This window comes from Schistosoma haematobium, chromosome 1 (genome assembly GCF_000699445.3).
Source record: "Schistosoma haematobium chromosome 1, whole genome shotgun sequence".
NCBI classification, from domain to species: domain Eukaryota; kingdom Metazoa; phylum Platyhelminthes; class Trematoda; order Strigeidida; family Schistosomatidae; genus Schistosoma; species Schistosoma haematobium.
In genome coordinates, this window is record NC_067196.1 from 76,797,758 (window position 1) to 76,820,201 (window position 22,444).

General features: G+C 34.0%; 1 protein-coding gene across 1 annotated transcript in view; it reads left to right on the forward strand.

The window, feature by feature from the left end:
• MS3_00010224 (uncharacterized protein) overlaps positions 1-16,680 on the forward strand; it is a gene marked incomplete at both ends in the record, with an annotated part of 139,567 nt that extends 122,887 nt beyond the window's left edge. The window contains 5 exons of the mRNA XM_051218582.1: positions 3,352-3,944; positions 10,919-11,473; positions 12,866-13,057; positions 14,776-15,263; positions 16,582-16,680. Coding sequence (XP_051075184.1) covers positions 3,352-3,944; positions 10,919-11,473; positions 12,866-13,057; positions 14,776-15,263; positions 16,582-16,680 — 1,927 coding nt within the window. The remainder of the gene's footprint in view (positions 1-3,351; positions 3,945-10,918; positions 11,474-12,865; positions 13,058-14,775; positions 15,264-16,581) is intronic.
• Between the last annotated feature and the right edge of the window lie 5,764 nt (positions 16,681-22,444).

The following is a 22,444-nucleotide window of genomic DNA, read 5'->3' on the forward strand; positions in this document are numbered from 1 at the left end:
GCGTCGCAATTCGGTCTGTGCACGGCCGATCCTTACGGAATCCAGACTGTTGATCACTAAAGAAGCACTTGAAAAAAAATGTAGATTACAGCCATAAAAGAAAACAATAAACTAAAGAGTTTAGCCGCGTGATAAAGGATGAGATATGAATTTTCATCCAACAATGAGGACTACCTTCTAATCATTTCTTGTACAGGTAACGATTAAGCAAAATGAACTAGCGAATTAATTGAAATTTAGAATTTTCTGAATCATTTGCCGAAATAACAATGGATTTTATTTATGAAATTGTTAGGCTGATTAATATACCTCTGTGGTTGCTGTTTCAAAGGAAGGAAAAAGTCGTAATACATATGGTAATGATTATGTTATTATGAATGATTAGTAGAGTTTTAAATTTAAAATTTAATTTCACCGACTGACTTCAGCTAGTTGACCAAGAAAAATTATGAAGCAATGAACATCTATTGTATCCTAGTCTGGTATTATTTTACAACGCGTTTCAGTGATATTCAGCCTACATGTCGAAGACTTGAGATTCAGAAGGCTAAGGTCTACTGCTTTACACTATTGACTTGAATTGATTCGTGGTACCATCGCTCTTTACTATTAGTAATATTTGTTTCACTCTCGATATGGCTGGACTATAATGCTTATACACTGGTCTCACAATCTGTATGTGAATTCCAAATGGCTACTTCTCATGTTTTTGAATGTAAAAGTGGAGAAATTGTAATTGGTATAATTGATGCGTTAATTGTAAATCCGATTAGCAAGTCAGGATATTTTAGTTATAAATAATAAATAATATTAGTCAGATGTTATGGCAGAATGAACTTTGTTATGCTGTCACCAAAAAAAGTAGACAATCCATAATTTTATATACAATTCTGAATATTTTCACAGATAAATATTTTTTTGACTTGTATAAACAAATGGGTTCAGTTATCTAGCTCATTAAATGTTTGGTTGGTTTTGCTGTTAAATTTTACTTTGTGTATATTTATTCATTTACTTTTTGGGAAGAAAATTTTGTTATATTACTCGAACTACTTGTAAGTAACCAACATGTACATTTCCCTGAAGTTAAAGTGGCAGTTTGGTTAAGACGTTCGTTGAATTAGGACGGCTAAAATCAATATATCAGTATGACATTTAATAAAGATCATTTATTAGCTATTTAATTAATTTCATTTAATAACTAGGATAACAATCTCAGACAAATTCTAATGTTAGCGTGAATCATATTTTCCAATTGTCCTTCGTGAAGTGAGCCGATTGGTATTCAAGCCAAAAACTCAATGGATGAAATCATTATGATGTATCCGCTAAGAGTGTACCTATTAAGTGTTAACACAAACTAAAAAAGCTAGTGGGTCCTTATACACTTATTAACGAGACATAATTTGTACCTGATGTACCAACTAATTTCTAACTTGCTGTAAATCCAACGTCATTTTTATCCAACCGTTTATTTCAGTATTTAAATGTTTTATACATGCATTTTTAATCCTGTTTTTGTCTTCATCACCTAAAAATTGTTTTATCTCTCGGACAATCTGAATTTCAAGTTTTACATTTATATGTATACTTGTGTATATCTTCAATGTGGATCGGAGATGATCGATCAAGTGGTAGTGTGATCACTAACCAAACTCATATGATAACGTGTATTACGTTTTGATGTTGTATGGTTGAAAGCAACTAAGCGGATGTTAAGAATTGTTACTGAATATGACAATAAGTGATGCGTCGTTCGAATTCCACTACTTGCTTCCTTATGCCTATTACTCCTTATGGAGAATAGGCCGCCGATCACGAATGTCAAACTAACTCTGTCCCAATCTCTCTTCTATAGTTACTCCCAAGTGTTATTCTTTTCTTTGATGTCTGCCTCCAATTTCTGACGAGATTTGTGATCTGGTCTCAATATATGTTCAACTCACCTCCAATATCTTTCCTTAATTCCCTCTCCAGCTGGATGCTCGTTTGTTCTCTCCCACAGTAGCTTATTACTGATGGTATCCGGCCAGCGGACATTGAGTGCCCTGCATAGACAACTCATTGCAAATACTTGTACAACTTTGATGATGGTTGTGATAGTTCTCCGAATTTCAGCTCCGTAAAACAGAACTGTCTTGATGTTTGTATAATGAATTCTTACTTTGATGTTGACTTTCAGACATTTGTTCTGAGTTCCATATGTTTTCCAGTTGTATGAATGTTGCCCTTAATTTTCTAATAGATACCTTTACATATGCATCAGATTTTCTATGTTTATAGATGATGCTGTCCATGTATGTATGTATAAGTTTCCATCTCTCCCAGAGCTTTCGATAGGTGTTCTCCGTGCTACATTAAAGGATCTTGGTTTTTCCCTTTTATATATTGAGGCCTAATGCTGTGGATGCTGCTGCTACACTAGTTGTCTTAACCTGCATTTGTAGCTGTGTATGGGATAAAATAATTAATTCATCCACATACTCTAAATCGTCTAGCCGCATCCAAGCCGTCTATTGTATTCCGTTGTTCACCTGAGACGTAGAGATCTTCATAATACAGTCAACCACCGGAAGAAAGGGAAAAGGCGAGATCAAGCGTCCTTGCTTTACTCCGTATTTCAATTAGAATACATCTATGAGCTGTCTTCAATGCATGACTTTAGAGTGTAGGTAGTGGTATGAATTTCATATGATGTTGCCGATCTCCTCACTTGCTCACTTCATGGTGTCAACAAAGGTTTAATGAGGTTCTCCTATTCACGCTGTCAAATGGTTTATCATAGTGAAGGAAGTTGATGTATATCAAAGAATTCCAATCAACTCATCGCTCAACAATGATCCGTACTGTTTCGATTTGGTCTGTGCACGACTAATCCTTACGCAATCCAGCCTGTTGATCCCGATTTTGAACCTCTACTGAATCTTTGATTCGGTAGTTTCGCCATGCTAACGATGGATCTAATTCCTCGATATTCCGATTTTCTCTAACCATATAGCATATGGCGGTGTCATAACATCTATTACACGATTCCCTAGAGTGATTAAGGTTTTCATTAACTAACATGGGTTAAAGAATTTAGAGGCTTGTCTTTAGTTGTTTTCGATAGTTTGCACTGTCTTTAAAACGGATGTTTATATATTAGATATAAGCCATTTACATTAGACTTGATCATTCTTTTAACTAAGTAACGGATGTTTAAAATTGAGTTTTTCCTGTGAGTCATTAGAGCACATTTTTAGTAGTTCGCAATTAATCGCTTTTTTAATTTTAAGTTTTCTTCTTTCCAATTCAATTTGTCGTTCATCGTTTTATTTTCATTTCCTATTGTTCACTTGATCAATTAATTAGGGTATCAGATAAGTCAACATATAATACATCGTATTCAGAGCATCATCAACATGAAACAACCATACATCGACATGACTGCTTACAAAAGAATCCATCATTTAATCTGAATGATATTTGTCTTAATGCAAATACACTCGGTAGTTGTAGCCCGACAGAAACTATAGCTGCTGGTTCCAATTCTGGTTCAATTGGTGTTCGCACAGGGCATTCACTAACCAATGACCAGTTCAATCAAAATGTACGAATGAATATCTATCCATCACATCATTCTAATTGTATACATTCTGATTGTAGTGTAAAAAAGATAAATGAAACAGTACCATTGTTAACTAGTAGTCATTGTAATTGTGGTGTGTCGATTGATACATCAGCACCAACACCATCGGGACCAATTAACTGGATACCTAATGTTGGAGCATTCAATATTGGTATATCTGGTGGAGGGTGTTTTGAAGATCGGCATTCAACATCAGTCGAAAGTGATACCGATGCTAATAATTCAATGAAATTAATAAATAATTGTCAAGAAAGTGGTAGAAATTGGCAAAATGATATGAATTGTGGTAAATTTAAGTTGAATAAACAATTGTCGGGTAAGTTGTTATTATTTTGTAGAATTCCATGTATGTATGCCAGTGAATACTTGTGTGATGCGGAATATGCTTACTTTTATAGTTCTAGCAGATCATTGGATGGTAATGTAGATGTTGTTATCAAAATTAAGAGTTAAACGTAAAAATAATTTGAGATCATGAACCGATCAATGTTAGGCTACCACTGAAATCCTAGAAACACTGGACGGCCGTTTCGTCCTTCCCTTGTCTTCGGTGGGTAAATACCTCGCACCCGACATGGTTGAACTCCACTGTCCACGGTTTCTCACTAGAACTCTGAAAATTATCTCCCGTGGCTAGTCACTAGTGAGTACATGGTAAATATCAGTATAAGGTTGTGGAGATTGTTGAATCGTGAACCGATCAACATGGTTGAGCGATATCGTGGACTACTAAAATTTTTGGTAGCTACCATACATTCAAGTGATATGGGTTGTTATTTGGCTTTGACCTTTCTCAGTGATGATTTGAATTGTTATAATAAACAACATCTTCTGACAATGGAGATTTTTCTTTGTACATATTCGGTGTTATTTTTACTGGTCAATTAATGGTAAAATTGAGTAATGATTAACAGTGAAATCAAGTGTATGTGTATATAGCCGAAGAGTTCCAGATAGGACAAAGCTCGCATCCTGGATTTCGCTTGTGGCCACGTACCGTCTGTTCTGTAGAAACTTGTAGAATAATTATTATATTGAAGCAATCCACATAGGATGAATATGTGTCAAATAAAACTGATCAATATCCAATTAACATATCAATCCAGTACTATGTTTAACTTAGTTGCTTTCTAATATCTAAAAAAACGAAGAATATTTGAGCGAACAATTGTTTTCAATAACTTCTATTATTAATTATTTGTTGTTATTGATGAATTTTTTCACTGAACACTGATGAGCAAAATTTCATTCGACCTTTTAGCTCCAACTTCCTAAATTTCGTTGGTAAACGAAGTCGTTTGTTATATAGTTGTGAAGATCCATATCATTAACTTGGGTTTGATGAAAGTAGATGCCCTACCATACTTTATAATTCTGTATTTAAAATTTCTGTTTAATGCAGTATAATTTCATTCGCCTGGTTCTTTTAAGTGCCAATGATAGCAATAGTGAATACTCACTGAGAAAAATATCCTGTTTGTATAAATCATGATGAGAGTAAGATTACTTAGTACGAGATTTCTAGCAGCTGTTATTCTGCTCAGAAAACAAATAAGCAGCACAAGATATAAACATTACACAATTCTCTATAGTGAAGACATTCTGAAATATCAGAGCTTTTAGAAGCCTTCCACAATAGTCTGGAATTGTATGTTTTTCGTTCTGAGTCTGCTTTGTTAAGTAGTTGAACAGTGGTTTCACCAACAAATTTTGATTTGATAATGGGAAGTAAGATGTTTCACAGTACAGGCTTTATTTGTCCACTTGGGAACTATAGTCGGCTTCGTTAGAATTTATTGAACAAAATCAACTGTCAGAAGATATTCAACTGTACTTTTCCAAAAATGTCTTCAAATTCAACGTTATCCAGTTGAATAATCTAGATAAAGACTGAAGATGAAATTGATGTAAATAGTATGATTGATTCAAAGGACCTAACTGTTTTATTTATTTCCCAACATAGAAGCGTTATGTCTGACCAAATAAAACCCACATAATGTTTTAATTACACGACCTTTTTAGCATATTTCTGTTTAATATACATTACCCATTAATGACAACAGCATCCTCATTAGATTTATGACTATTACAACGTCCAGTTTCGGCAAAAGTACCATAATCTAAATCTGGAAATACCTGTTAAGCACTAGGTTAATCATGAAATCCCTCAAACGATACTTGAATTCGGTGCTTTTCACTTTCGAAGGGACCTTATGTAAACAAACGAATGGAGTAGCCATGGGATACCCAGTTTCTCCGATTGTTGCAAATTTATTTATGTCCCACATTGAGTCGTTTATTCTTGCCAGCACCATCAGACCACGCATATGGCTCAGATATGTAGATGACACACTTGTCATCATTAAAAAGACTCTTCTTAGAAATTTATCCAAACATATAAGCACGCTCTCAAAACACATCAAACTCACTTTCGGAAAGGAAGATGAACACAGTGAGCTACCTTTCTGAGACTGTTTAGTTAAGATGAATTCTAATGATAGTTTCAATTCAGCCATATACCGAAAACCGACACATTCAAATCGGTATATTGATTTTAACTCCGAACACCCATTCAGTGCAAAAATCTCTCTAGCCCTAAATCTCTTCAGAACATCATTACTTCAGAAGAAGATAAACTAAAAAACGAAAATATAATAAACATCCTATAATTTGATAATTTTCCTAAAAGTATTATTAAAAACATACTAAAACAAAACTGTCCGTCTGTAAATAACAATCTTAATGAAAATTCTTGGATTGGTACTATGGTTTTACCTGACCACCAGGGTACGACAGTGGATAATAATAACCTACAAAATTAAAGCTTTCTATAAGACAATCAACACTCTAAGAAACGCTTTACTTAGAATAAAAGATACGATCCCGTTTACTTCCACACAAAATTGTGCCTACAGATTATGTTGTCGAATGTGATGAGTTCTGTATATTGGAAGGTCTTCTCATGAGATCTCGATTCATGCCAAAGAAAATTTAAGTTACACAAAAGGACCTCCTTATAGTCCTATAGAATTGGAAACTTTACAGATTCAATCAGCAATAGCAGTACATGCTATTTTCAGTAATCACCCAATTGATATTAAAAATATCAAAATAATTCAGAAAGACTTTTCCAGCTACAAAGAGAGGCGAGTAGATGAAGCGTTTCACATAATGCTAAATCCCTCTGCCCTCAGTAGGAACAAAGGCCTGAATATTTATCCAACCTGGACTATTTATTTAAACAGCCACACTTGACCTTATTTTTATTATTTCTACACACACACGGACACATAACTTTAATCCACCACTTCATATTACAAATGAGTACATTTTTCATACCCACACCTTGATACACAAACTATTACAATGACTAGCCATATAAATCCACCTTAACCAATATTATTCAGACATATTATGATTTTGATTGTACTAAAATATATTTTGCATTGTTTCCTTTGTACTATTTAAACTTGTGTTAATTTAATTCGGTTACTTATTTACTCTGAAGAAGTGGCTTACATTAAGTCACAAAACGTCAGAAATACAATTTTTCTACTCATTGGGATATAACAAAAATATTTATTATTAGAATTCAAATCGTTGTCACTTTCAATTATGAAATTCGCATACATCTCATACTTCACATCATCAATATCAATATGGAAAAGCAAACATCTATACAGTTGAGAAGAAACGCTCTGGAGACATGTCTCCGAGATTCGTGAAAAGTTAAGAGCAAACGTACTACAAACCGCCTTTCCAGAACCTCCTGAGAAATATGTTTTCAACTATTCTAGTGCATAATTATCCATGTTCCAAATCTAAACACTTTCACTTGGTCCAAAATTCTATGATGACTTTTAAGAAAATTGATGAGTTCCACACAAAATCATTATTTGAAAATCTTGTTAGACAAATATGTGACTTAACCCCATTTTATAGTAATCATTTTACGCAACTCAAATTAAATATCACTGATTGTTCCCATGATTACATCAATTCGAAAATCTCAGTGTACAGACTCCTATCAAAGCATCATAAATCTCAAATGATCTCTTGAAGAATAGAGATTTATAATTGCCTAATCAATAAAAAAGTGTTGGGATTATTCTTACGGATAGAAAGGACTGCATGAGAACATGATCCTCAATACTTAATTATAAGTGAACGTTTTCTAAAGAACCAACGAAAAAACATACCATCGATCAAATCGGACTAAATTTGACCACGATACTGAAAAAGATGAAAAGTGAATCAGTCATCGGTAATGACCTATTCGAACATTTATAGCCACTGAGTTCTTCTATCCCATGATTATATAGGCTCCTGAAAGTAACTAAGAGAGATCTCCCTCTTAATTCGATAATGCATACGAATAATTTCTCATACTATGCGATTCTCAAACGGCTGGTAGAAGTTCTACAACTGGTCACAAACTGGATTTGGAAATATACCATTCCAGACTCTTGATTTCGTGAATTCATTAGCCAACGTCAATATGTTAGGAACGAAAATGATGTCGGTAGACGTCACTTCTTTATTCACAGATGTCTCTCCCACGGAAAATATTTTCTCCTTATGTGATTATATTGGCCTTGACTAAGTTGACGTCGGCTTACCAAAACATTTCCTAAAACGGCTGTCCCTATGCTTCACTTTCAACGTGCAATTTAAATCTTGCGATGATCTCTTTAGACAGATAAATGGGTTCGCGATGGGAGTTCTATTAGTTCCTCTTCCAGCCAGACTAATATGGACTGAAAACACATTTGATGAATATAATGCGACGAACATTTATAGAGAATGGCTTCCTATCCATGTTCGTTGATAGTAAACTGAACCCAAAACGTCAGCTGAGATATTAATGAAGATACCATCGAGATTCTTGAAAAGAACTTTTCATTCAGCAGAGTTCCGAACTGTTCTCTCCAATAAGAAACTCATTCAGTGAAGTGCTAATGATAAACTGCCACTTTGAGCCACCTTACTGTCTATTCGCTCTGATGGGGAAGGTTAAATTGGTCATACGAAGCGCGCACTTGGCAAACGGAAATCCTGGCAGTACCTTGCTTGGTTATGCAGACCAATCAACAGCTCAGTTCTCGGTCACATGGTCAAGTCAGTTTTCACCCCACCGCGCAAATCTTCATATAAAATCCTCAACAAAGTAAAAAGAACAGGCTCTAAAGATATCAGGATGAGGAATTTGTGCACAACCAAACCTATAGCAATTCATTATTTAAAACCCGAGCTCTGTACACGGAAGAGTCACTTTCAATCCCTCATTTTCCCATGGTTTTAGCACCCCTTTGAATTTTATAAAATATAACTGCTATTTATAACCTTCCCCTTCTCTTCGTTTATTAAGTAGACAGTTATTTGTATCTTTTATTTCATAAATCATTATATTTTATTACTTTCAAAACTGTTACATAAGGTAGGCTTTGCTAGATGATGTAACTCAGTGTTATCCAATACTTCGAAGCTTTAATTACCCTGAAATAAAACACATTTATCAGTGTTTATACTCAATACTTGAAACCTTCGATAATTTTGGCTAAATTATTCAATATCACTTCATTTTTATTGACGTTCACTTGAATAAGTTTGACTATCTTTAATGATTTTGTAAAACTCCTCTATTTTAACCATAAACTACTACACGTAAAAAATTAGCCATAAATACTATTGTACAGTTTCAGAAAATGATATTTTCTAAAAGAAAATTTCCTTCTCGGGAATGACTTCATTGTTTTTTAATGAGTCAATGAACGTCTTCCGTTTTCTAAAAGATAAATGTTCAATCGAAAATGTTTATGAGTCATATTCTCTTAAGTAACGTATCCTAACTTATCAGCCTCATCATGCCTTTATAATGTCGTGTATTCCATAACCATTTGTAAAATATATCATTACTGTTTAAATGAACAGATGGATAGGTTTCAAGGTGACCTATGAATATGACTATATAACCATGAACATTAAAGCAGAAGAAGAAATAAATTTTGTAAGACATTATTTTATGGAAATTATGAGTACCTTATTGAGATGAAAACCAGACAATATGTGAATCAAGTTAAGACAACACATTCCCTTTCTAAATAGTATTAAATGGGGAGATTAAATAGAATTGTTAAACTAGTCTAGAGTTTGAAGATATGCAAGAATTGCACAGTACTCTCCAATGAGATCAGTTACAAACAAAAAGTAGTCGTATAAAGACCATTTTACTTCATCCTCATATCTTACTACATACCTTATAATACGTGATTAGTACCATAGATTGGGCAGGGCGTTTATTACTAGCCAGTTAATAGCTGACCTATTCATTTTAACTGATTCAAACAATGATATCCTACTCTTACCATCACTGGTTACCGTGTGTTAGAGGAAAACAGGAGTTTGAATAAGTGGTAGATTACTAATTCTGTTTGGTAATATAAGGCAATGAACCTAAAACTTATATTGTGGGATTTCTGTGGTTTATTAAACCATACAGATACTTTAATCGAGGAGTTACTTTTCAAAACCTTACAGCCGTAAATAATTACTTAATATTCAAATGACAGTAATGACAATAATTACTTATTTATGCCTGTTACTCCCAGTGGAGTATAGGTAGCCGACCAGCTTAATGACAATAATAGTGATAATAAAAACTTTGCTAAACGTGGTAACAGTGAGGCAAAATAAAGGCATAAAAACGTTTTCTTACTGAGGAAAATGATAATGGTGTTATTGTTGAAATCCTGAATATTCATCATGTAGATAGATATAGAATTATAATTGTAAAGGGAATTTTCAGCGTGTTAAGATAATTGAGACAAACTGTAATTAGGGAGATTATAGAAACAGAAACAGATGAGTTGGAGGTTAAAGATCCATGGAGAATAAGACAGAATTGAAGATGGTTGTGAAAGAAGAAGAGGGAAAAGAAAGAAAATCACTTGAGTTTAAGACCATGATAAGAGGAGAGTTTGTACAAGTTTCTTTTGTACACATAATAATGACTTGTTTAGATTATTAACTCTTTATTCGATTACATATGATGTAGCCAACATCAGAATTCAGGATGCGCGTTTCGTCCTATTTGGGACTTGTATGCTGGATTTACGTGCATCCTATTAATTCTATGCAAACTTATGTCACAATGACTGTATGATGATAGACCAAACAGGATCCACATATTCCAACTAATATCAATCAAAATTCAGTGAAAATATCATGAACAGGATAATTCAAACCATTACAAATCAGTTTTTTTATTTTTTCATTTTCACTGTTTCATAGCTGACATGCATGAGCGTAATATAGAGTCACTGAATGGTAATATTAATGCATCACGTGACATGACATTATCTTATCTTGGATCAAGTGTTCAAAATTCAATTAATTGTCATGCACCTTATTGTCAACAATCACAATTAAAAAATATGGGGAATCGTAGTCCATTCAAACCTCCTGGCACGGTAATTAACCCACCTAATTTACAAATGACATGTTGTACAAATAATAATAATAATAATCCTCATATCAATTTTAATCGTTCACGTGATTTTCGAAGTAATCAATTAAATAAAATGATTGGAGACAATGGATGTACTGGGAGTGGTAGTCTTACAGATGAAGTGACTGCGTCTTCACCAGGAAGTAGTGCTACTGGACGTACACATGGTTATTTAAATGAAATTTCTTCTTCACCAACAAATACAAGTTTAAATTTCAAGAAATATAATAGAGTTATTGGAAAATATGAAGATGAAGAAGATATTAATGATGAGTTAAATATTAACCGTGATACAGGTTTTAGAAATTATGGAAGTAAACATAATGGACATGGAACACGTATGTTATATGTACTTCATTTTTCATTTAGTAGTATATAATAGAAATATATTTTATTGGAGAATTTTAGTAACTCTAAATGTGACATTGATAAATATATCCAGTTATTAACTAATTAATATGTACAATTTATTGTAGAAAATTGAATAATAGTGTTAGGGTTAGAAGTTAAGTTTTAAGAATTAAGGTTAGGTGGTAAAGTTAGGTAACAAGAATGATTCATAGTCACATAAGTGGGTATTCATGCGATTACTTTTAAGATTTGAAGCTTTAAAAACTAAGAAGTCCCTTATTTATGTTAAATTAATCTATTTTCGAATAAAATCTATTCACTTTCTCCACTATTATTTTAGGATCATTGAAGTTAGTTTACATCGACTAGTCTTCAGCTTTTTTCTGAATATGGATTCGTATTTCCTTTCTATTTAGCTCTTAACGTGACACAAGTTATTCAACATTGAGTGTGTAACTTGGCTCAAAAATCGAAGAATCATTATTTGAAATGTTTTTTTAAAGTCATCTGTAGTATCATTTTCGTAAAATATGTACTATTTGTATTTAATACATACACATTATCAATCGCATTTCAACTTCGGCAATAATCAAAGGCATATTAACACAATGAGAACAAGAATGTCAGTAGTATATGAATTTCATTCAAGCCACTAGTAATATAAACGGTCAAACAAAAACTTTTCAAATGTATTAAAGTAATTTCATTGGTTAAGATCATGAGTCAATTAAAGCTAGACCACCATGGAAAACCTGGAAGCACTGGATGGCCGTTCCGTCCTGTTGTGGGACTCCTCAGGAGTGCACATCTTTGATCCCACCTCGCGGGATTAGAACAAAGGACCTATCAGTGTATAGAAACAAATGAGCTTAAGTCATTTGTAGCAATACAAAGTAGCGGATAAAATTAAAATAATGCATTTCAGTTATGAAATAATTTTTTTGATATTAGATATGATAAAAACAAGCTGAGACTAGTATAGTCTTGTCTTTGAACCCCTATCATAAAATCTACTGTTAAAATAAAACTCCAAGAACAACTACAATGTAATAACGTGAGGATAACGCTTACAATTATTGGTTCCGATTGTATGAATCACATTAGTCTAACCGTAGATTTAATGATACTTTGAATATGTCTAGTGTTTACATTATCTAAAAGTGTAGAGTATAATGGTTTCAACTGAACTATTTTAAAAACCTACATCAACCTGTTATGTTGTTCCATAGTGAATTACATTTCTCGGTGTAGTATATATTATTTCACTTTATTACATGATACTATCAGATTTCTATCATGCAGAGAGTATGTAATGTTTATATCTATAACATCAACGTATTAATTAAAATTCCCCATTATTTAATTTAATTATGTAATAGATCAAAAGTTGTCTGTAAATACATCTGTTGATCAACAAAGTTTATCACCATTACCCCCAAGGAAGTACAGCAATAATAAAAATCAAATTCTATCGGATAGTCAAGGTGAAAGATGTCAAACTCATGGAACAGGTATATCAACTCGAAATAATGCTCTGAGTTCCGACTATGCTTCACAACAAAGTAGCTTAAGTAAGATTATTAAAATAAACATAATATTATAAATTAGTTACATGCTTGAAATCACTATTTTACACATAATTTTCTGTACTTAGAATATCTTTTTTCTCATATCTTGAATGTTTTATGTAGAAGTAAGTTTGAAAATATACGAACTGTATCAAACTAGATTATACTTAAATAAATAATAATACGTTCCTTTGGTAGTTTTGAATGATCGAGAAACAAAAACCTACCAAATAGAATGAACTCATATTCTGGTGTAAGATTTCCCTTCAATGACTAATATTTTGATAGGTAAAATGAATAACATAATTAAAAACCAAGATTTTTGTTAAGGATAAAAAGAATCACGACGAAATAAAAAACATACAAAGCATGATGTTCAATATAAAATTGTTATTTGATTAGTCCTTCCATGATGAAAATCTAGTCCCCTAATTAGAATATCCATCTCAGTTTCACAAAACAAAGTACGTCAAACCTTTGCTTACTCAGATATTATTTCCTATGAAGTTAGATCGTTTGTAACTGTTTTGACTTATTCGGAATGATTTCAGTTTTGGGATGGTCGTTCAGAACAGTTATCAGTAACTATTTTGAGAAGCATGTTTAGTTTGGTAAATAGTAAATATCAAGTATGATTAATTGATCCGTTTTTATATGCACAGAATTCAAAAAGCGTATTTCGTTTCTCAAGGAATATTTTTCTGAAATCAGTAGTATAGGAGGATCTGTGGAAATTGTAGAATTTTCACAGTTCAAACATATGAAAATCACCATGTATTATTGATATTCGTGTACTCATCAGTGAATAGCTTCAAGAAGCAACTCTTAGAGTTCTTATGAGGAGTCATGACTAGTGAAGTTCAATCCATGGCGAATATAGATAGTTTTCTATCGCAAATAAAGTATAAGGTTTGCCCAATATCATGAATTGATCGAAGTTAAATATTGAAACCACCGGATGTCAGCTCAATAATCTAATGGTTAGGAGTTTGAGAGAGAGACTAAAGGTTTTTGGTTTGACTTACGGATGAGGTATCATAAATGAACAATCCTGAGGAGTTCTATACTAGAATGAAACCCCTGTCCAATGCTTCCAGGTTTTTAATGGTAGCCTAGCTAAGAGAAGTTCAATATTAAAAACTATGAAAATATCATTTTACAGTTGCATAAGTTCGTATCTCTAATCAACCATTGGTTTGATAGTTGTCTTCAATAGGGTAGAACAATATTATTAGTTAAATTTATTAATCAAGATAAATTTAAATATATACTAGTCAAATTATATACCACATCCAATAAATATATTCCAATTTAAGATGAACCTTGGCTAATTAAAAATTGTAAAAGTTGGAAGTAATTCAATCATTGACTTAAGACACTGACTGAATTTAAAACTATGTTTTGAGTTAACTGCTGCTATCAATTACGATCGCCTGGAATGACCCTGTCTGTAATCAAACTTATAGGTTATGGGTTCCCCCGAAGACGATATATATATATATATATATAAGTGTAAACATATTTGTGTATGTAAACACTTTCAATAGTGCAAGCTAATCGATTTTAGGACAAATTACCAATCATTTACTATCTATTTACTTATTACTTTTTTAAAAGTGTAAAAACATGCTTGTCTGAAAAATGAGTAATTCACATCTTGAGTATCATTTAAAGTTAAATTGTCGTTTTTTACACTTTCTGTTATTTTATGTCAAAAAAAGGCAATAAGTCAAGTGAATCAAGTGCGACAAATCATGGTTTTTCACCGGAAAAGCATGTAAACTATCCAAATAAAGTAAAACTGATAGATATGAATACAAATGTACATAGTGTTGATGCATCATTCGTATTAGATCGTGTACCGACACCGGAACCGCAACATCGATCAGGACAATTTGCAAGACTAATGCAATATAAATTGTCCGATCAACCGATTAATCGATTACAAATACTTAATTTAACTGATGATGATTATTTATCGGATAAAATAGAAATTAAAAATAAAATTATGCAGTCGCCGACAATTATGAAAAGAATGACAACAACTACAACAACAATAACAACACCAACTAATACTCTTTCTTCAAACACTATTACCTATAGTACTGTACAGAATGTATTTTCAACAAAATCAAATTATGGTTTAGAACTTAATAAACATGATAGAACTCCAGATACACCAGATAGCATTTCTGAACAGGAAATGATGGTAAGTAAATTCTGTAGGATTAACAAACAGATATATGATTTGATAACATTATATTTGATAGACCAGTTATTGAAAGTTTGAGAATTATACATGCGTTGATCATAATAATAAAAGTGATCTTTGATCTCATTTTCAATTACATGTGATAATGTGCCCTAGATCTATTTGAAGGTATTATCTTTATGAATCAGTACACGGATAAATGTAATCTTTACAAAAACCACACAAATATTAATACATTCATATCAGATTTAAACTAATCATTTTTCAGATATTTGATATTCCTTGGTGAAAAGGTGATTAAATAGATGATATCTTACCCAAATGTAATTGAATCACTTTTTTTGAATTAACATGACTGAAAGTAAATCAAGGTAAGCGTTTACCTTTACTTGTCGACTCCAAAATTAGGTCTAAACGAATGTTCTGAATCTAACTGATAGCCGAAATCGAAATATTTCGTAATATAAGTAACTGAACGCGATATCAAGGGATTCCGCTGAAAATGCACAAATGTCAATAGAGACTGATTAATTACAGTTCAGAATATTAACAACGACAAAATTTACGAAACTCAGCGACATATCCACTATTATCATCAGTGAGGTACTAACTCACCACTGCCCCAGTTGAAATCCACTGGTCACTGCTTCTCACCAGAACTCAAGGATATACATCTTGAAGCCAGTCACTAGTGAGCATATGCTGATTAGCACGAAGCAGTGACCAATGGATCTCAACCGGGTCAGTTGTGAGATAGTAACTCACTGATGACTATGGTTGATGTATCGCTCAACTTTTTGGATTGGCTAAATTTAGACATTAACATCGTTGGATGCAGGCCGGTTCAGTGGTGTAGTGCTTAGGTGCTCGCGCGCGATTCTAGTAGGTCCTGGGTTCGAATCCCGCAAGGCAGGATCGTGGATGCGAACTGTTGAGAAGTCCCACAATAGGACGGGACCGTCGTCCAATACTTCTGAGTTTTCTATGTTGGTCTAGTTTCAATTGACTCATGATCTCAACTATCGAAATTACTACAATCTCCACAAAACCCCTTCTGAAAAAAATTTACATTCTTGTGTTCACAAACAATCAAGGTTAAATAAATACTGAGATGTATCACTAATGGTTCTATTAATTTTTGTTCCTGTAGTTCAAATGCTTGAATTCGAAGTACGTATCAATTTTTTGTTAACATAGAACCAATTTAAATATTAGTTTAGTTCATTTTAATGAACAATTATAACACAATATGTAGATTTTCTTAAAAATAACTTTTATATTCATTCTCATTTTCTTTTTCTCTACTGTTTTACAGAAAGGTTTCAGTACAGAAGAATTAAATCAAGAAATGGCTAATCTAGAAGGATTAATGAAAAATTTATCAGAAATTACACAGAATGAATTTACATGTTAATTTTGAAAAAAATTGCCTTAGCCTAAATGTTAATTTCCTTTCTTCTTCCTATACATATACATATATTTGCTTCATTGGTCAGTTTCATTGTTTTAAAACTTAAGGAATTGTGATAAAACAAGTTTTTTTTTCTGTTTTTCTTTTGAATTTGACTAATTCAGGGTAGAAATGCTTGTAAAAAAGAAAATAAATCATGAAAAACAAATAAACGAAAATGTAATAAAATGCCCAATTAAGAACATGTAGGTTAAAAGTAGTAATGGGTATTTTTTGTTTTGTTGAAACATTTCTATTTACTACTTTTTTGAGGATATAAGTAGGTTCTAAATACGATCTAAATTAAACTGTTTATACAATAAAAAATAATATGAAATTCATTCATTGTTATGACTTATCTATTTATTCTATGTGAATATACTTGCATTTAGTCTATTGGATCAATAACTAAATCATTACTGAATATTCTTATTGTTTCATTGCATAAGACAATTAAAACGCCTAAATTATAATAATTGTAAACATCATTTAACTCTTGTTAAATAAAATCTATTTCCCAGTGAAGACTATGTAATTTATTTATTATATAATAAGAAAATAGAAAATTAATTGTAATAGGAATAATATTGATCATTGACCTTTGAGTCTTTTGTTTTACTGCTTACTATTCATTCTTTATTGATCAATTTCTATAATTAATAACACGTTTCCTTCATTACTTTAATAAAAATGAATCTAGGTTGTTTTCTTCTTTTGTTTTTTTTCAATGAAACTCTGGTTAAAGTATCATTGGATTATATTAAAATGTCATTGCTGCATTGAATAAAATTTTAAACAAGTTTTTTTTAATACATAATTTATTTTCACTTTGTGAAGAAATTTTCTGTTTTATATCTTTTTGAAAATGTATGTGACGGTACTGGGTTCGAGTACCGGAGTGAACATCAACTCTGGGATACAGGGCTATTCAGCTGACGAGTCTTAAATAGGACAGAACGCGCGTCAAACTGGATTTGATTACTAGACACTATCGATCTTTGCTTAAAATGCTTGTGACTAAGGGTTATATCGAAGCAATCCGTACAGTATGCACATATGCCAACATGAGACTGATCGAATGCAGTCCTAAATAACAGTGAGAAGATACAAGTAAAACAGCATCGAGTGAATATATCTCAATTGGTTTTATATACGATTGGTTATTTCTTGGAGTTTTCTTAGATTTGGTTCATTGAACTTATAATGATAAAAATGTATTGGGTTAATAGGAAAAAACCTAAATACAATGATATTGATAGTAATAATAATAATAATAATGTGAATTAAAGATCATGTTTCAAAAGCGAGTAATCAAATTCAGTAGTGAAAATATGTTTAATATTAATTACAATGTAGTAACTCACTATTCAACTCCGCATGGAGTCCCTCCGGTGGCTACTGCCGGTCCCAAGCCCGGATAAAGGAGGAAGGTTGGGCATGGGGTTAGCGACCCCATCCCGTAGAAAACTAACTCGCTAAAAAACGCTAGCCAGAAAAAATTATTCAAACCTTTTAAACTCTACCCTGGGAGTCAGAAGGTCTTCATTTAGAAGAACTATGACGCCTCATGATGAAAGCCGAATTCCTTCGGAAGTTATGAGGCCGATGCCTCTTCTGACAACCAGAGCGACCATTTATTTAGGTACATGGAATACTCGTACAATGTGGGACACTGGGAGAGCCTTCCAAATCGCTGCAGAAATGAGGAGTTACAACCTAGAGGTGCTTGGGATCAGTGAAACACATTGGACGCAAGTTGGACAACACCGACTAACCACAGGAGAGCTTCTGTTATACTCCGGCCATGAAGAAGAAAATGCCCCACATACACAAGGAGTTGCATTGATGCTGTCCAAACAAACACAAAATGAACTTATAGGATGGGAATCTCATGGACCAAGGATCATCAAAGCCTCCTTCGAAACAAAGAAAGAGGGCATTTCAATGAACATCATCCAATGCTATGCGCCTACCAACGACTACAATGAAGATGCTAAAGATCAATTCTACAATAGGCTGCAGTCAATCGTCGAGAAGTGCCCAACAAAGGACCTCACCATTCTGATGGGAGACTTTAATGCTAAGGTTGGAACGGACAACACTGGATATGAAGACATTATGGGACGACACGGACTGAAAGAAAGAAACGAAAATAGTGAGAGATTTGCAAACCTATATGCCTTCAATAAACTGGTCATAGGCGGCACCATATTCCCACATAAGCGCATTCACAAAACCACATGGACTTCACCGGATCACACCATGCAAAACCAAATCGACCAAGAGAGGAGCTGATATAGCCTCAGATCATCACTTGCTGGTCGCCAAGATGAAATTGAAACTCAAGAAGCACTGGACAATGGGGCGGACAACATCACAAATGTTCAATACGGCCTTTCTTCAGGATACTGATAAACTCAACAAATTCAAGATAGTCCTCAGCAACAAGTTCCAGGCCTTTCATGATCTACTCAATGGAGAAGGAACTACTATGGAGAGCAACTGGAATGGGATCAAAGAGGCAGTCACTTCAACATGTCATGAGGTCCTGTGTCACAAGAAGCACCATCACAAGGAATGGATCACTGTTGATACACTGGATAAGATTCAAGAAAGGAGGAACAAGAAGGCAGCAATCAATACCAGTCGAACAAGAGCAGAAAAAGCCAAGGCACGAGCTGAATACACAGAAGTAAACAAACAAGTGAAGCGGAGCATCAGAACCGACAAACGTTTATATGTGGAAGATTTAGCAACGACGGCGGAAAAGGCTGCAAGAGAAGGAAACATGAGACAACTGTATGACACAACAAAGAAACTCTCTGGAAATCGCCGCAAACCAGAACGACTAGTGAAAAGCAAGGAAGGCGAGGTAATCACCAATATTGAAGAACAACAAAACAGGTGGGTAGAACACTTCAAAGAACTCTTGAATCGACCAGCCCCACTGAACCCACCCAACATCGAAGCAGCACCCACGGACCTACCAATCAATGTTGGCCCACCAACAATTGAAGAGATAAGCATGGCCATCAGGCAAATCAAGAGTGGCAAATCAGCAGGACCAGACAACATTCCAGCAGAAGCACTAAAAGCTGACGTAGCGGCAACTGCAAGGATACTCCACATTCTCTTCAATAAGGTTTGGGATGAGGAACAAGTACCAACAGACTGGAAAGAAGGACTTTTGACCAAAATACCAAAGAAAGGCGATCTTAGCAAGTGTAATAACTACAGGGGCATCACTCTTCTCTCAATACCAGGAAAAGTCTTCAACAGGGTATTGTTAAACAGGATGAAGGACTGTGTAGACGCCCAACTTCGTGACCAACAGGCAGGATTCCGTAAGGATAGATCGTGTACAGACCGAATTGCAACTCTACGTATCGTTGTGGAACAATCACTTGAATGGAATTCATCACTCTACATCAACTTCATTGACTACAAAAACGCATTTGATAGCGTGGACAGAACAACACTATGGAAACTTCTTCGACACTACGGCGTGCCTAAGAAGATAGTCAATATCATACAGAGTTCATATGATGGATTACACTGCAAAATTGTGCATGGAGGACAGTTGACAAAGTCGTTCGAAGTGAAGACCGGTGTCAGGCAAGGTTGATTACTCTCACCCTTCCTCTTTCTCCTGGTGATCGACTGGATCATGAAGACGTCAACATCTGAAGGGAAACACGGGATACAGTGGACATCTAGGATGCAGTTAGATGATCTAGACTTCGCAGATAATCTGGCCCTTCTATCCCAAACGCAACAACAAATGCAGGAGAAGACAAACGGTGTGGCAGCAGCCTCAGCAGCAGTAGGTCTCAAATATACACAAACGGAAAAGCAGGATTTTCCGATACAACACAGCATGCACCAATCCATTCACAATTGACGGAGACGATTTGGAAGATGTAAAAACCTTTACATATTTGGGCAGCATCATTGATGAACATGGTGGGTCTGATGCAGATGTGAAGGCGCGGATCGGCAAAGCAAGAGCAGCATATTTACAACTGAAAAACATCTGGAGCTCAAAGCAACTGTCAACCAATATCGAAGTCAGGATTTTTAATACAAATGTCAAGACAGTTCTACTGTATGGGGCAGAAACTTGGAGAACTACGAAAGCCGTCATCCAGAAGATACAGGTGTTTATTAACAATTGTCTACGCAAAATACTTCGGATCCGTTGGCTGGACACTGTTAGCAACAATCTATTGTGGGAAAGAACAAACCAGTGTTGTAACGTGTAGATTGCACGGTTAGATGAAGCAGCGTATTTATCGATCGATCACAGTGACACGTAAAACACGTAGGAACAACCTAGTCCCCTGATTGGTCCCGCTTCCCTGTCTAGCCCAGCCAGTTGAGTCAAGAACGCAAGTCACAGCCTCTGAGTTATGAATCATTGTATTTCAGATATACTCTATTTATATACCAAACAAACAAACCACATCGTACCATAAAAACAGAAAACAACATTTACACAATATGTAACGAATGAATTAAATAATAGCCAATAGTAGATGTACATTTAAAGTCCAAGGCCACCATAGACTTAACACGATAATTATTGGTATATTTTTCCGACTATCCTAACAACCAGATCCCAGTGGAGGAAGAAACGCTGGAAGAGGATAGGACACACATTGAGGAAAGCACCGAATTGCGTCACAAGACAAGCCCTCACATGGGATCCTGAAGGCCAAAGGAGAAGAGGAAGACCAAAGAACACATTACGCCGAGAAATGGAAATAGACATGAGAGAAATGAACAAGAATTGGATGGAACTAGAAAAGAAGGCCCAGGACAGAGTGGGTTGGGGAATGCTGGTCGGCGGCCTATGCTCCATTGGAGTAACAGGCGAAAGTAAGTAAGTAAAGTAAAACTCACTATTCGTTATTAAATAAATCTGAGTTATAAATAAGTGTATGAATTTTAAATAATCTTTATAAAATATATGGTAAATGATGACATAATTGAACTCGAATGAAACGAAGACAACTGGACTATAGGGGTTTATGTATTAGTTAAAGATGAATAACGGTCTATCTTCATACATGAGATTCATTACCATCTAATCAATAAATAATTGTATGAAACGAATTTCCAAATGTATTACGATTCGTATTGAATATCAAAAATAAATCAAATCATAACTCTTATCAACTCACATCCTGATAGTTGATTATGACTAGTGAATTTAGGTATTTAGAACGTAAGGTAATTATCAACAGATTAAACTGAATTATAATTGAACTCCATTGAAAAAATTGACTTTGTTATTATAACAATTAGCGCCTTTGATAAATTTCGATAATGCAATGAGAAGACAAAGGTTATCATAATTATCCGAAATATATGAGCAATACGTTTCGAATCATCTGATTACATATACACTTGTTAAGACATTTTTATATAAAAACTAATAGGTCAACTAAATAGATTAAATCAAAGCCGTAACAAAGAAAACAAAGTACACAAAAACAATGTGATGACCACTCTGGATAATAAATCCGTATTACCAGGGTAGGTTAAGGGTAAGATCAAATTGTTTTTGAATACATAAAAAGGGTTTCAGTTTCTGTATAGTCAAGGCCTAAATAAACCTTAGTATACGCTCTCGAAGGATTCTGTACAACACTACAAATGCTGACTTGATATCAGCCTTATGGTCAGTCTCAGACAAGTGTTTCAGAATGGAGGAAGATGTCTGTCT